Genomic DNA, 14,459 nt, shown 5'->3' on the forward strand with positions numbered 1-14,459 from the left:
GTTTCTTCTCCTCTTGTGCATGTGAAATTTTTTTTTAAAGATAATCTTGATTTTTTTAGAGATAATTTAAATTTCTTTAAAATTTTCTTTTATCGATTTTAGTAAATGGAATTTTGTGAATTTCAGTTTCTTATACAACATCAGCTTTCTTTCCCTTTGTGTTATCTGTCCATGAATTTCTGCATTTTCTGAAATCTACTTTCTTTAAGTCTAGAATATGTGGTTGGTGTTGGCTACTGTTGTCTTCCTTAGTTATCTAAGATAACTTGGCGTGGAGTAGAAATAACCATTTTTTTTAACCTCTTAGAGAATTTTCTAAGGCTCCTTTCTCAAAGATTCTGCTCCTAAAGGGCCTGGCAAATAACCCTGTCCCCTAGATCTCGGTTGATTGGCTCAGAGGTGGCCATCTGACTCAAGATGGATCATTTTCAGTTTTTCTCTTTTTGGATGCTGTATATTTCAATATGGGGACACTAAGCTGTCTTGCTTAGGTGCCCGAACTGAGAAGATACCTTGTGTCATGTTTCCTAGCATGCCCTTGGACAATCGGAGAAAGCTATTTTGTAAAAGGAGGGAAAATGCAGGGGCTATGCCAAGAGCAGAGATACGAGGCTGTGTAAACCCAAGGGAAATCAGAGTTGACAAGGCAGTAGCTACCTTAGTTCCTAGGGTTCTGCAGTTCTTGGTTCCAGCCTCTTAATAAGGCTTGATTTTGATTAAGCAAAACTTTGAGTGGTTTTGTGTGACTTGTCATCAAACAGTCTTGCCTAAGATGAATATTTATGTTCTTCTAAAGTTCCCATCACTATTTGTTTTGTTTCTGTCCCTTGATGAACTGGAAGCTTTGTGAAGGTGCAGCTATATATTGCTTGTTATTTGCTGCACTGTGTTGCTCTGATAAGAATCTAGCATGGACTAAGCATTTAACAAGTATTTTGTTGAATGAATTCATCACTTCATTTCACCAAACAGACATTATCAGTTGCAATTAAGTCTTGAGTAACTTTTTCTTCTCATTGCTTTCTCTACCTTCTATGAGGGCAAATTAGCAAGAGAAATCAAGACAGGAATACAGCTGTTTGGTGGAGTGAGACAACTAGCAGTTGCTTCCAGAGTTGACATCTTCCATCTGCAACCAGCTCAGTAATATTCATGATGAATGAAGTACACTGTTCTGTTGCGACTTATGAATTATATCTCAGTAAGTCCAATTGAAGGTCATGTTTACATCCTTATGCTAAAATTTCAGGTTCATTTTCTAATCCACACTTAATGTCATATTGATATCATTTTGAATTTTTGCTATATGAAGCATATATGCATCATTTGTAGCCACCTGCACATGTTTATGGTAATTTGGCTGTGAGATGGCTTTGGGGCCTCTCTAGGGATCCAGATACCCAGGTCCAGTGCTGAGCATAGATTATCAGAATAATGAAAACAATATCTAACATTTGCATTGGATTTTCTTGCTTTCACGTGTATTTTATCATTTGAGTTCTCTGTTCTGGAATCACTATTATTTTATTTCTATTTTTTCTGAGGGGAAAACAAAGGCTCTTAGGAGTTCTCTGATTTATCTCAGGGCACCCAGCCAGTCAGTAGACTGGGGTGCAAACCCAGTCTTTGTCCTCCTTTACATCTCTTTAAACCAGTGATAGCAAGCACACTTGATCTTTCTCATTAAACTGGTCTTGAGTTTTCTGTGGCCACAAGCATGCATGTTAACTAATTCTAAAAATAAATGTTCCTTAGGTCTCTGGCTAGGAATAAGAAGTTTAATGTTAAATTTCCAGTCTGCCTTCAAAAGTGGACCAGGTATGTTTGGAGGTGGGGAGAGAAAAAGTCGCTGAAGATTTGAGAGCTCTAAGTTGGAATGGGACAGGCCTAGAAATCGCCTTCCTTGACGGTAAGGAATGAGGGGGCTGAGGAAGACTAGGGAGGTTCTCTGGAGCCAACCAGAAATGTCACAGAACCCAGAGGCCAAGCACAGTCTGAGGCATGTCATGCTCCTCACTCCCCCCATGTACCTCACGGGGCATCAAGTCCTGGGAAAGAACCACGTCCCCTGGTTTGGCTTTGGTAAGCACATCAGTGCATTATGTGTAACACAAAATTAAGTGGACGCCTTTCTTTCAGTAGTGTGTCAATATACGCAAAGCTTTTCTATCTGGGAAGTGGCTGAGTATTGAGAGAATTCCCCAATGGGAGTCCGTAGAATTGGCTTTCAAACTCATTTCAAACCAGCTCAGCCAAGTCATTTCCTTCTCTGCACCCCACATTACCAATCTGTGAAATGGGTCCAGTGATGCCTTGCTTATCACACGGGGTCCTCGTGACCACCAGATGAGGTCATGTGTAAAATCACTGGTAAGTGGCTTCAAATGGATGGCTTGGACCCAAGGGCATCATCCATAAAGTATAATCTTAAGGTCCCTTTCAGTTCTAGTATTCTAAGGTTAAATTCTAAATTCTCCTTTTGCCATATCTGCATATTTTCCAGCTCCTCGTTTTTACATTTAACCCAAACCAGGGTTTAGGACGTCTTTTGTGCTGCTACTGTTTGTAACATCCCATGAGCAGATCCAATGGTAAGTGGTGACGCTGCCACCTGCTTCTCTACGTCTCACTGGTCTCATTTCTTGTTATTGCCCCACAACAGTCTTTGCACAGAAGCTGGACACTTTTGTTTAATAATCTTCTGATTCCTCCACTTGACCTCCTTATTCCTATTTCTGTGCCTCTTCTGAAGTCACTTCTTCTACCTGCAATGCCCCTCTCTGTTTAAAAATCTACCTTCTGATAGGAATTTTTTGTTGGCATAGTGGCATGGCTCTGTCCAATCCTGGCAACATCTTTATTTTTCTTTCCTTCAGAATTTACAGTTTTAATTGGAATTGTATGCACTTGGGCTCTTTTTAGAGTGTGCTGCTGTGTCTTTTCTCATACTTTTATTCTATCTCCAAAAACAAACAAACAAACACCCCAAAAATCAAAAACAGAAAGTGTTTCCGTTAGGTATCTGGGAACTGGGACTTCTTTACCTTTTGTGCCCACCACAAAGCCTAACGGAGGGCTGTACACCAGTCTGTTACTGCTTGTAGTGTGTTGTGTGGTGGCCCCACCAAAAGGTTAAGTCCACATCCTGACCCCCAGAGCCTGTGACTATGACCCTATGTGGAGAAAGGGTCTTTGCAGATGTAAAGTTTGGGATCTTGCGATGGGGACACCATCCTGGTTTATCTCCAAATCCAGTGATGTGTCCTTCTAAAAGGCACATGCAGAAGAGACACAGGACAGAGAAGAGCAGGTCATGAGAAGGCAGAGGCTGGGACTGAACTTACGCAGCCCCAAGCCAAGGAGCACCCAAGGCCACGAGAAGTTGGAAGAGGCAAGGCAGATGTCCTTCCCCAGAGCCTGTGCAGAAAACAGCCCCTCAAACACCTCAGTTTTGACCCTTGGGCCCCAGAACTGGGAGGGAGCACATTTCTGTTATTTAAAGACACAGAGTTTGTGGTAATTTGTTATGGAAGCCCTAGGAAACGAATACACCAGATTTGGGAAAAAACCCAGAAATCAGAGTTGGGAGTGATCAAAAGAAGGCGACTGACAAAGAGCATGCTCAAGAAGACCGATTTCCGAAAACTCCCCTGAATCTTTAGTTCTGGGACTCTAGATATGACCACTGCATTTGGCTGTATCCTTTGGAAACAGAGGGGTCCTCCTTAAGTAAATTTTGCAGACAATGGCAGCTTACTCTTTAAGCACCAACGCTGATATAGTAACCAACTCTGATGGAATGCATTCGGAACTATATTATGCTCAGCCTGGCTGTCTTAATCAGTGTGGAACTAATTTAACTTGCATTGATGGCTCCAGGTCATTACTATGAACATCTGCCACAAAGGAGCACATAATCCCATTCTCCCAGAGCCTTTTAGCTGCTCTGCATCTTCCCTTTATGTCAGGTTGTCAGCTGTCACTTCCCATTGCGTTCACTGTGCCGGTTTGCAGCACCTCTGCCAGGGTCTTTGCTAGTTTGCTTTTTTTTTTCCTTCCCCTAATCAGCAGTGAATTGGAAACAAGACAGCCAAGCCTTTAAAGATTTGTATGTTAAATTAGCGTCAACAGTGTTTTGAGAAAAGAAGTAAGGAGATTGGGGTACAACAGCTTTAATCTAAGGGCTCTGACTGAAGGATGTGAAATGACATGGTACAATAAAGAAAAGACAGTCGTCCACTCATGAAAGAGTACACCCATGGCATGGTGTTCTGTGCATCTCTACCAGGTTCATAGGTGTGTCTGAGTGTTCAAGAAAGGGCCCCCTTCCTGCTCCACCCAAAAGGAGAAAAATTCACGAGCATTTCTAGGTGGCTCAAAGCAAAGTCAAGCAAAAACAAGAAGTACAAAAGGAACAAAAGCAAAGGTAGAGAGAGAGAGCAGCAATAAGATGCCAAAGAGAAAGCAGAGTAATGGAAGGGAATGAGAAAAGGAACATTGAGAAGGAGAATAAAAATAAGGCACAGAGAAAAGGACAAAATGAGATTAAAACCTTACTGCCTTTGAGATTGGAATTTCTTACTTGGTCATTATTAAATCTTCTTCCATTCTATGTTTTTACTATGGGCAGAAGTGGAACTTTCTACCACTAAAGCACACTGGCTATTCCCCATCACTAAAGTGCAATGACTGATGAACTGGACCAGGAAATCTAGTATTTTTTTCCAAAGAGCAAAATTTACCTGTAGACAATTCCTTTGGAATGAAGGAACTGCAGACCAAGGATGATTTCAGCAGCATAAAACCTGAAGGAAGGAAAACCATGTTCAACGTGAATGCACGAACAGAACGAAAGAAATTCCCCAGACCCACTTTCCTATTTTAGGGAGCCAGTGCTGTGTGGCTGGTGCTCTGCTAAATGTCCTACAGACATTATTTTGTTTAATCCTAACAAAAGGAAGATGTTACCTTTTCTATGCATAAGAAAAACTGAGGCTCACACACATCTAGTCTTAGCATGGATAGTGTGAAACAGAGCTGCTATCGTAAGCTAATTCTGCCTGTGTCCAATGCCTCTTCTTATATTTTAAACCACAATGCTCAAAACTGTCAATTTTGCATAATAACACACACACACAAAATTAAATGCAATCATAATGTGGAATTTATACATAGAGGAAAAATTTTTCCCTTTCTTTTACAAACTGCTTGGAGAAGCCCAAAGACCTGTACACAGAGCCATTTTGAATAAACCTGGTTTGTTTACTTTTGTATCAATAAAATTTATTTTGAGAGGAGCTTGAGAGGAGGAGGAAAGGATATTGTGACATTAAAGGTGATAAGTTACTCTTGATATTCAATGATGATGGATTTAAAGGAAATGAGTTTACATTATCACTCGTGGGATTAAGGTGAGAGATAAGGGAGAACTTTCTGGAAGTGATTTTTCCTGGATCCCACAGACTTCAAAAATCTCTTTCCTGGGAAGCATTTAGGACATGATAGATCTCATGTGTCCAACCTGGCTTAAAATGTGCTGCTGAACATTGGAGAGGACAGTGGACTGAGCAGATCCTTTCGAGCATGAAAAGTGCCTGATAATTTCTGTGCTGCAGAAATCTGATAAAATTGTCTCTAGGCACTTTGTGGATGGTTCTCAGAGACAAGGAGATGAGTGGAGTGCTACCCACTGGAAATCACAAAATAGCAATCAGCCAGGATTTATGCAGAAGCTGGGTGACCAAGACACCTTTCAACCCAGTTCAACATGTTTGTTCAGAGGTGAGTGAAAGATTATAGAGCCCAAGGCAAAGAAAGCTAATTGGTACTCATCACATAAAAATGAGCCTGGTGGCACATTGTCTTTTGAATTTCATAACGTGGTTTTACCACTTGGGATACAACACGATGGCAGGAAGAGAGAAGATGTATCAGGCTCTGCAGGACTGCAATGCAGGAAACATAGCCTACTCAATTTCGCTTGCATCTATGGTTGCCTGATGTCAAAGAAGGTGGTTTGTTTTCAAATAGACTAAGTGCCTCTTCCACTTTCTTAATTCTTCTGTCCCTCAAGCCAAGTGCTTTCTGCATTCACACTAAACTTTCCTCTAAAGGGCTCAGCTGAAAGCTTCATCCCCAGTGACCATCTTTAAGACTTGTGTTCTATTTGACTGCTTTCTTTGCAAAGGGCAAGTCTTGGTTTCTGGGCCCAGATGATTTAGGAATATGAGTGTCTGCAAACCTGATAAGTTAGGGTGGTTTCTTAAGAACTAAGTAGTTGGTTTCAAAACATGGATAAATAAACCAAAACCAACATGAATTTAAGTTTCACAAACTGGGAAGCGGTTGCCTTGTTTGATATATTCTCCAAGAGCTTATTTTGCCCTGAGACTTAGAGATGCTGAGTCGGGAAACGAGAACAATGCCACACGGAAAAAGTCTCCTCTGGGCACTGCGGGTGCAGCAACTGACAAAAACAATGGAAAAACACCAAATCCTTTAAAAAGGCTCTTACGTGGCTCTGGAGAGATCAAACTTGTGGCAGCTTTGGATGTGGTACATCAAGTCTCCTCCGTTGAGATACTCCATCACAAAAAAGAGGTTTTCCTAGGGTAAAAACAATCATAAGTTTTAGCTTCATAAACAAAAGAAAATTATTACTTTTTAAGTGGACTATATAATTCCAGAAGAACCAATTCTACCTTGAAATCACGGTAAGAAGACTCCTCAAATAATTTAGCTTATCTATCACATTTCTGAACTCCAAGAAGTCTGGGGGATCTGGCGGGGTGTTGTGTATCATTTGTCAAAATGCTTGTATAGGCATGGCATGAGTGAGGGTCCAACTGGGCTTTCCCACAGGACAATTGGGTGGTGGCAGGCACCTAGTAGGTGCTGATTATAGACTCCCTGAAATTGACAGTATGTAGGATGGTAAAGAGAGAACATTTTGAAATCTGGGACTCTGACTCCAAAAACAGGCACGGACGCATCATTCATTCAACATTTAGGTAAGTAGTTTCTGAGCATATTCTATGAGAGATTTGAGAATGAAGGGTTCAAACATGAATGACACATAGTTCCTGCCCTCAGGGAGCTTTTGCTCAAGTATAATCTCATTTCGCTTCAGTCTAGACTTCACTTGTTGCTTAGGAAGCTGCAGTTTTGTGAGTGTTGCTCTTGTGGGAAAACATCTCATATGTTATTAGAGCTCAGCCATTGGATGGGAGTAGACAAATCAAGACCATGTGCTTCCAACAAGCCTCCACTCCTCCTGTTGTATGAGACAATATTTCTTCAATCAATAGATTCATGACTATGGTGGTTTGAAACTGTATATACCCCAGAAAAGCATGTCCTTAAAGCTAATCCATTCCTGTGGTTGTGAACCCATTGTAAGTGGGAACTTTCGATGAGGCTACTTCAGTTAAGGTGTGACCCACCTCGTTTAGGATGGGTTTATATCCCCTTACTCAAGTTCTTTATAAACATGTTGAATACAGAGAAAGAGAGAAAGACACAGAAGCAAGAAGCTGAAAGCAACAAAACTCAGAAGAGAGAGACCAGAAGACATTGCCATGTGCCTTGCCATGTGGCAGGGGAGCCAAGGATCACTGGATGGTTTTGGAAGAAAGCATCACCTTGATGATGCCTTGATTTGGACATTCTCGCGGCCTCAAACTGTAAGCTAATAAATTCCTGTTGTTAAAATCCGACCCATTTTATGGTATCTGCTTTCAGCAGCTGAGTAAACTAAAACAATGACACTCAGAACCCTTACTTTTAAAGGGTTCTCATGAAGAACAAAATTAGTGATCCATAAAATGTGGAGACATTTGGTGTGTCTGTGCATGAATTTACACCTCACCTGGGTTACTTTTTAACAGAATTAATCTTTAAATTTCCCTGTGAGACTGACTGAGGCCCTGGGGCACACAAGGTAATGGTGGGCACAGCACTGCAGTCTGACAGTGCTAGACATGGCCTACCATTCATGCGGAGGCCAGGTCTCCACAACAGGGGAAACCAGGTATTGTGGCATTTCTCACAATAATTCAGGAAAAGGTAGGTGCCAACCTGCTTCTACTAATGTTGACCTGAGATGAAAGTTACTGGCTCCACGTATCTTTAATTGGAGTCCATTCTTTTCTTTTTTGGAGAAACCAAACTTCTCCGCTCACGGAAATTATAACTTAGCATTGATATTTCAAACATAATGTGAGATTAATCATTTGCCCCATCTGCACACACCTGCTTTCTCACCAGGACATCTTCTTTCTAGCGCTTAATCTTATAAGGACTACATAAACAGCTTCTAACCTTTACCTTTTCATTCAAAACTATAATAGCCTTGCTCATGATGGTGGAATCATCTTTGAAGGACTCAGGAGAACTAAGGGTATAAAACAAATTATTAACAATGCCCAGATGAAAGGTTCCTTCTAACTGTGAGGATGCTTAAATATTCCAATAAATATTTCAAATTTCAGAATTCACAAATTATCAATTACAGCCTGGAGAAAGTGGGGGAACAGGACTGCAGGCCAGAGTTCAACCCTACCTCCCATACATCCCAGGCATACCACTCCCATCTTTTCTCATATGTAAATTAGATTCTGCACCTAGTGGCAAGAGTTGGGGAGTTGAGTTTCTGCCATTAAAGAGAGTCTAAGCAACCCTTTTTAGGTTCTAAAGAATTGGGGTAGCTGGTGGTGGATACCTGAAACTATCAAACTACAACCCAGAACCCATGAATCTCGAAGACAGTTGTATAAAAATGTAGCTTATGAGGGGTGACAATGGGATTGGGAAAGCCATAAGGACCACACTCCCCTTTGTCTAGTTTATGGATGGATGAGTAGAAAAATAGGGGAAGGAAACAAACAGACAAAGGTACCCAGTGTTCTTTTTTACTTCAATTGCTCTTTTTCACTCTAATTATTATTCTTGTTATTTTTGTGTGTGTGCTAATGAAGGTATCAGGGATTGATTTGGGTGATGAATGTACCACTATGTAATGGTACTGTAAACAATCGAAAGTACGATTTGTTTTGTATGACTGCGTGGTATGTGAATATATCTCAATAAAATGAAGATTAAAAAAAAAAAAAGGTAATAGCATTCTGTATAAATGTAATATTTTACAATAATGGAAATAGCTGAAATTGTGGAACTCTAACCCATAATATTCTTCAAAATTTGCTCTTTAACAATTTGTTAATCATACCTTGAAAGTTTTCACTGTTATGTATATATTTTAAAGTTCACAATATAAAATGCATTTAAAAACTTTATTGAGATTTGGGTTGTTAACTAATGTGTGGCCTCTCCTGGGGAATGATTGATGTTTACTTGAGAAAAATAATTATTCTGCTGATTCTGCTGTTGTTGGAGTATTCTGTATATGTCTGTCATGTCTTGATCCTTTATAGTATTGTGTAGATCTTCTGTTTCCTTATTGATCTTCTGTATAGTTGTTATAACTATTAATTAAATTCACATAGTCAAGACTTATTCCCCTTCAGTGTTGCCAATGATTGCTTCATGTATTTTGGGTCTCTGTGATTTGATTCATATATATTTATGATACTTAATTATTCTAACTGTATTAGCCCATTTATCAATCATGCTATCCTTCACTTTGTCTTATAACTGATTTTGAATTAAAGCCTACATTATCTGATATTAGTGTAGCCAGCCAAGTTCTCTTTTGCATACTATTTGCTTAGAAAATATTTTCCATCCTTTTACATTCAATATATTTATGTCTTTGGATCTAAGTTTTGACTCTTGTAAACAACATATAGTTGGAGCATGATTTTTCATCCATTCTGCCAGTCCTTGTCTTTTAACTAGAGGTTTATGTCATTTATATACAGAGTAATTACTGATAAAATAAGACACACTTTATTTTGTCATGTGATTCTTATAAATCTTATACTTTTTGTCCCTCATTACATTCAATGCTGTCTTCTTTTATGTATAGTTGATCTATTTTAGTGACGCATATTGATCCCCATCTCATTTCATTTTCTGCATATATTGTAGATATACTCTTACTAGTTACCATGAGGTTTATATTTAACATCCTAAAGCTGTAACCCCATAGTTTGAAATGATACTAGCTTCAACAGCATACACAATGTCTACTCCCATACCCCACCAACACCCACTTTAGTGGTGTCACTTTCAAACTTCTTTATATATTTCATGCCTAGTAACATAGAAATATGATTATTTCTTATAAATTTATATTTTAGATCTTGTAAGGAATAAAAAATAGTTACATATTGAAAATATACTACTACTGGCATTTACATTTACTCATGTAGCTATCTTTATTTTTATCAGATGGCTCAAAGTTACTGTGTATTGTCCTTTCCTTTCTTTTTATTTTTCTTTTGGTGTGTCCTTTCCTTTCAACCTGGAAAACTTCCTATAGCATTTCTTTTGCATATGAATTCACTCAACTTTTGTATATCTGAAAATGTCTTAAACTCTCCCACATTTTTAAAAGACAGTTTTTCTTAATACAGAATTCTAGGATAGCAACTTTTCTCTTGCACTAATTTAAACATGTCACCCCATTCTCTCAAACCCCCATTGTTTCTGATGAGGCACTTAATTTTATTGAGGCACCCTTAAACATAAGAAGTTGCCTCTTCCTTAAATCTTTCAGAATTCTTTCTTTATCTTTCACCATTAGCAGTTTGATTATTATATGACTCCAAGTTGGTTTACCCTGTTTGGTGCTCCAGGACCTTCTTTAACTTATACAAACATGTCTTTTATCAGTTTGGGGAATTTTCAACCATTATTTCTTCAAATTGTCTTTCTGCCTGTTTATATTTGCTTTTATGTAGTTTGCATAAGTAAATATGATGGTACCCTTTATGTTGTCACACCAGATCCTTTAGACTCTGCTCACTCTTCTTCATTCTTTCTTCTATCTGTTCTTCAGACTATATCATATCACTGTCCTGTCTTTAGTTTGATGATTTTTTTTTATGCCTGTTCTAAGCTGCTACTGAATACCTTTAGTATATTTGAAATTTCCATTGTTGCATTTTTGATCCCCAAAAGTATGTTTGATTTCTTTATTATGCAATTTTACTGAGATATATTCATAGCCCATGTGTTCTAGTTTGCTAATGCTGCTGGAATGCAAAACATCAGAAATTGGTTGCACAGTTATAGTCTTAAGGCCATAAGTTTCCAAGGTAACACACCAACAATAGGGTACATTCACTGGAGGATGGGCAATGGTGTTGAGAAAACCTCTGTTAGCTGGGAAGGCATGTGGCCGGTGTCTGCTCCAGGTTCTGGTTTCAAAATGGCTTTCCCCCAGGATGTTCCTCTCTAGGTTTCAGCTCCACAAAAATGTCACTCTTAGTTGCTCTTGGGGTGTTTGTTCTCTCTTAGCTTCTCTGGAACAAGGTTCTGCTTTCAACAGCCATCTTCAAACTGTCTCTCATCTGTAGCTCCTCTCTCAGCTCCTGTGCATTCTTCAAAGTGTCCCTCTTGGCTGTAGCAAGCCTGCTCCTTCTGTCTGAGCTTATATACTGCTCCAGTAAACTAATCAAGGCCCATTCTGAATTGTCAGGGCCAGACCTCCTTGGAAATTATCCAGTGAAAGATCTTGCCCATAGTTGAGTGATCACATCTCCACAGAAACATCCAATCAAAAGTCTCCAACCCAGTCAACACCAATATGTTTCCTGCCCATACAAGACTGCATCAAAGATAATGGCATTTAGGAGAACATAACACATCCACACCAGCACACCATGCAATCAACCAAAGTGTACAATTAAATGTTCACAGTATCATCATATACTTGTGCATCACAACTACTTGTGAACATTTTCATTGCTCCAAAAAATAAAAATTATAGAAATAAAGTAAAAATAAAAAAAATTGAAGAATACACAAAACATCCCATACCCGTCCTCCCCACCATTATTCATTTAATTTTTCCTTATTTTTCTACTCATCTGTTCATACACTGGATAAAAGGAGTGTGAGTCATAGGTTTTTGACAATCACATGGTTGCACTGTGTAAGCTATATAGTTAATGATCACCTTCAAAAATAAAGGATAATGCACTGCAAAAAAAAAAAAAAAAAAAGAGAGTCTAAGAAATCATAGAGACAGGCAACAAGATGGCAGAGTAAGATGGTTCAGGGTTCTGTCCTTCCACAAAAGTCTTAAACAACAAGCAAAAACTGGCAGAATTTTCTTTCTTAGAGCTCTGGAAAACAAGTATAAATAAATTTAGAAAGATTGAAATCATATCAGGTATCTTCTCTGACCCAAAAGGAATGAGGCTAGAGATGAATAATGGAGGGAGAATTGGAAAATTCATGAATATGTGGAAATTAAACAATGCACTCTTCAACAACCAATGGGTCAAAGAAGAAATCACAAGGGAAATTAGGAACTATCTTGAGATGAATGAAAATGAAAACACAACATAGCAAAACTTATGGGATGGAACAAAGGCAGTGCTCAGAGGGATGTTTACAGCTGTGTTATTACATTAAAAAGAAGATCCTAAATGGGTAACCTAATCTCACACTTGGAGGAACTAGAAAAAGAATAGCAAACTAAACACAGAGTGAACCAAAGGAAGGAAATAATAAAGATTATAATTGAGATAAATAAAATAGAGACTAGTAAAACAACAGAGTCAATGAAACCAAAAGTTAATTCTCTGAAAAGACCAATAAACTTGACAAACCGTTAGCCAGACTGGCAAAGGAAAAAAAGAGGGTGGATACAAATGGATAATTCAGAAATGAAAGAAGGGATATTGCTACTGAACTTACAGAAATAAAAAGGATTATAAGAGGAGGCTATGATCAACTATACACCAAAAAATTAGATAACTTAGATGAAATGGACCTATTTTTTGAGACATACACATTACCTAAGCTGACTCAAGAAGAAACAGATGATCTCAACAAACACATAACAAGCAAAGAGATAAATCAGTAATCACAAACCTCCCAATAAAGAAAAGTTCAGAAACAGGTGGCTTCACAGGTGAATTTTATCAAACATTTAAAGAAAAGTTAACATCAATCCTTACAAAAGTCTTCCAAAGAATTGAAGAGGGGGGATCTTCCTAACTCATTCTATGACACCAGAATCACCCTAATACCAAAGCCAGATAAAGATATCACAGGAAAAGAAAATTGCAGACTAATATCCTTTATGAATATTGATGCAAAAATCCTCAACAAAACACTAGGAAACCAAATCTAATAGCACATGCTACAAATATCACCAAGTGGGATTTATCCCAGGAATGCAAAGGTGGTTCAACATAAAAAATTAATATAAAACATCAGATTAATAAAATGAATAGCCCACATGATCATCTCAACTGATATAGTAAAGGCATTTGACAAAATCCAGCACCCCTTCTTGATAAAAATGCCCAAAAAACTATGAATTGAAGGAAACTTTCTCAACATGATATAGGGCATATATTAAAACCTGACAGCTAACGTCATATTCAATGGTGAAAGACTGAAAGCTTTTCCCCTAAGTTCAGAAACAAGACAGATGCTTGCTTTCACTACTGCTATCCAATATTGTACTGGAATTCTGGCCAAAGCAATTAGGTAACAAAAAGAAATAAAAGGCATCCAAAATAGGACAGAAAGTAAAACTATACCTATTCACAGATGACAAAATCCTATATATGGATAATCCCAAAGAATCTTCAAGAAAGCTACTAGAGCTAACAAATAAATCCAGTACAGTGGTGAGATGCAAGATTGATACACAAAAAATGAGTGGTGTTTCTATACACCAGCAATGAAGAACCTGCAAAAGAAATCAAGAAAATAATTCTACTTATAATAGCAACTAAAAGAATCAAATATCTAGGAATAAATTTAACCAAGAATGTAAAGGAAATATACATGGAAAACTGAAATTATTGTGGAAAAAAGCTAAAGAAGATCTAAATAAAAGGAAAGATTCTCATGGTCATGGACTAGAAGACATAATCTGGTTTAGATATGAATACTACCCAAAGCAATTTACAGATTCAACATAATCACAATCAAAATTCCAAAAGCCTTTCTTTGCAGAAATGGAAACGCCAATCATCAAATTTGTATTGAAGGGCTAGGGGCTCCAAATAGCCAAAAACATCTTGAAAAATGACACAGCTGGAGAATTCACTTCCCAATTTCAAAACTTAGTACAAAGCTCCAGTAATCAATACAGTATGGTACTTACACAAGGGCAGACATATAGATCAATGGTATAGAACTGAGAGCTCAGAAATAAATCCACACATCTGTGGCCAGTTGATTTTTGACAAGGGTGCTAAGTCCACTAAATGGGGAAAGAATAGTTTCTTCAACAAAAGTTCTGGGAAGATTGTATATCCACATGCAAAGAAATGAAAACTGATCTCTACCTCACACCATTTAAAAATGAT

At 38.3% G+C, this 14,459-nt stretch overlaps 1 protein-coding gene across 1 annotated transcript in view; it reads right to left on the reverse strand.

The window, feature by feature from the left end:
- The window catches only part of PRKCQ (protein kinase C theta), a 158,533-nt gene that overhangs the window by 19,389 nt on the left and 124,685 nt on the right, over positions 1–14,459 (reverse strand). The window contains 2 exon segments of the mRNA XM_037845292.1: positions 4,743–4,805; positions 6,515–6,606. Of these exon segments, the coding sequence (XP_037701220.1) occupies positions 4,743–4,805; positions 6,515–6,606 (155 nt within the window).

This window comes from Choloepus didactylus, chromosome 8 (genome assembly GCF_015220235.1).
Source record: "Choloepus didactylus isolate mChoDid1 chromosome 8, mChoDid1.pri, whole genome shotgun sequence".
NCBI classification, from domain to species: domain Eukaryota; kingdom Metazoa; phylum Chordata; class Mammalia; order Pilosa; family Megalonychidae; genus Choloepus; species Choloepus didactylus.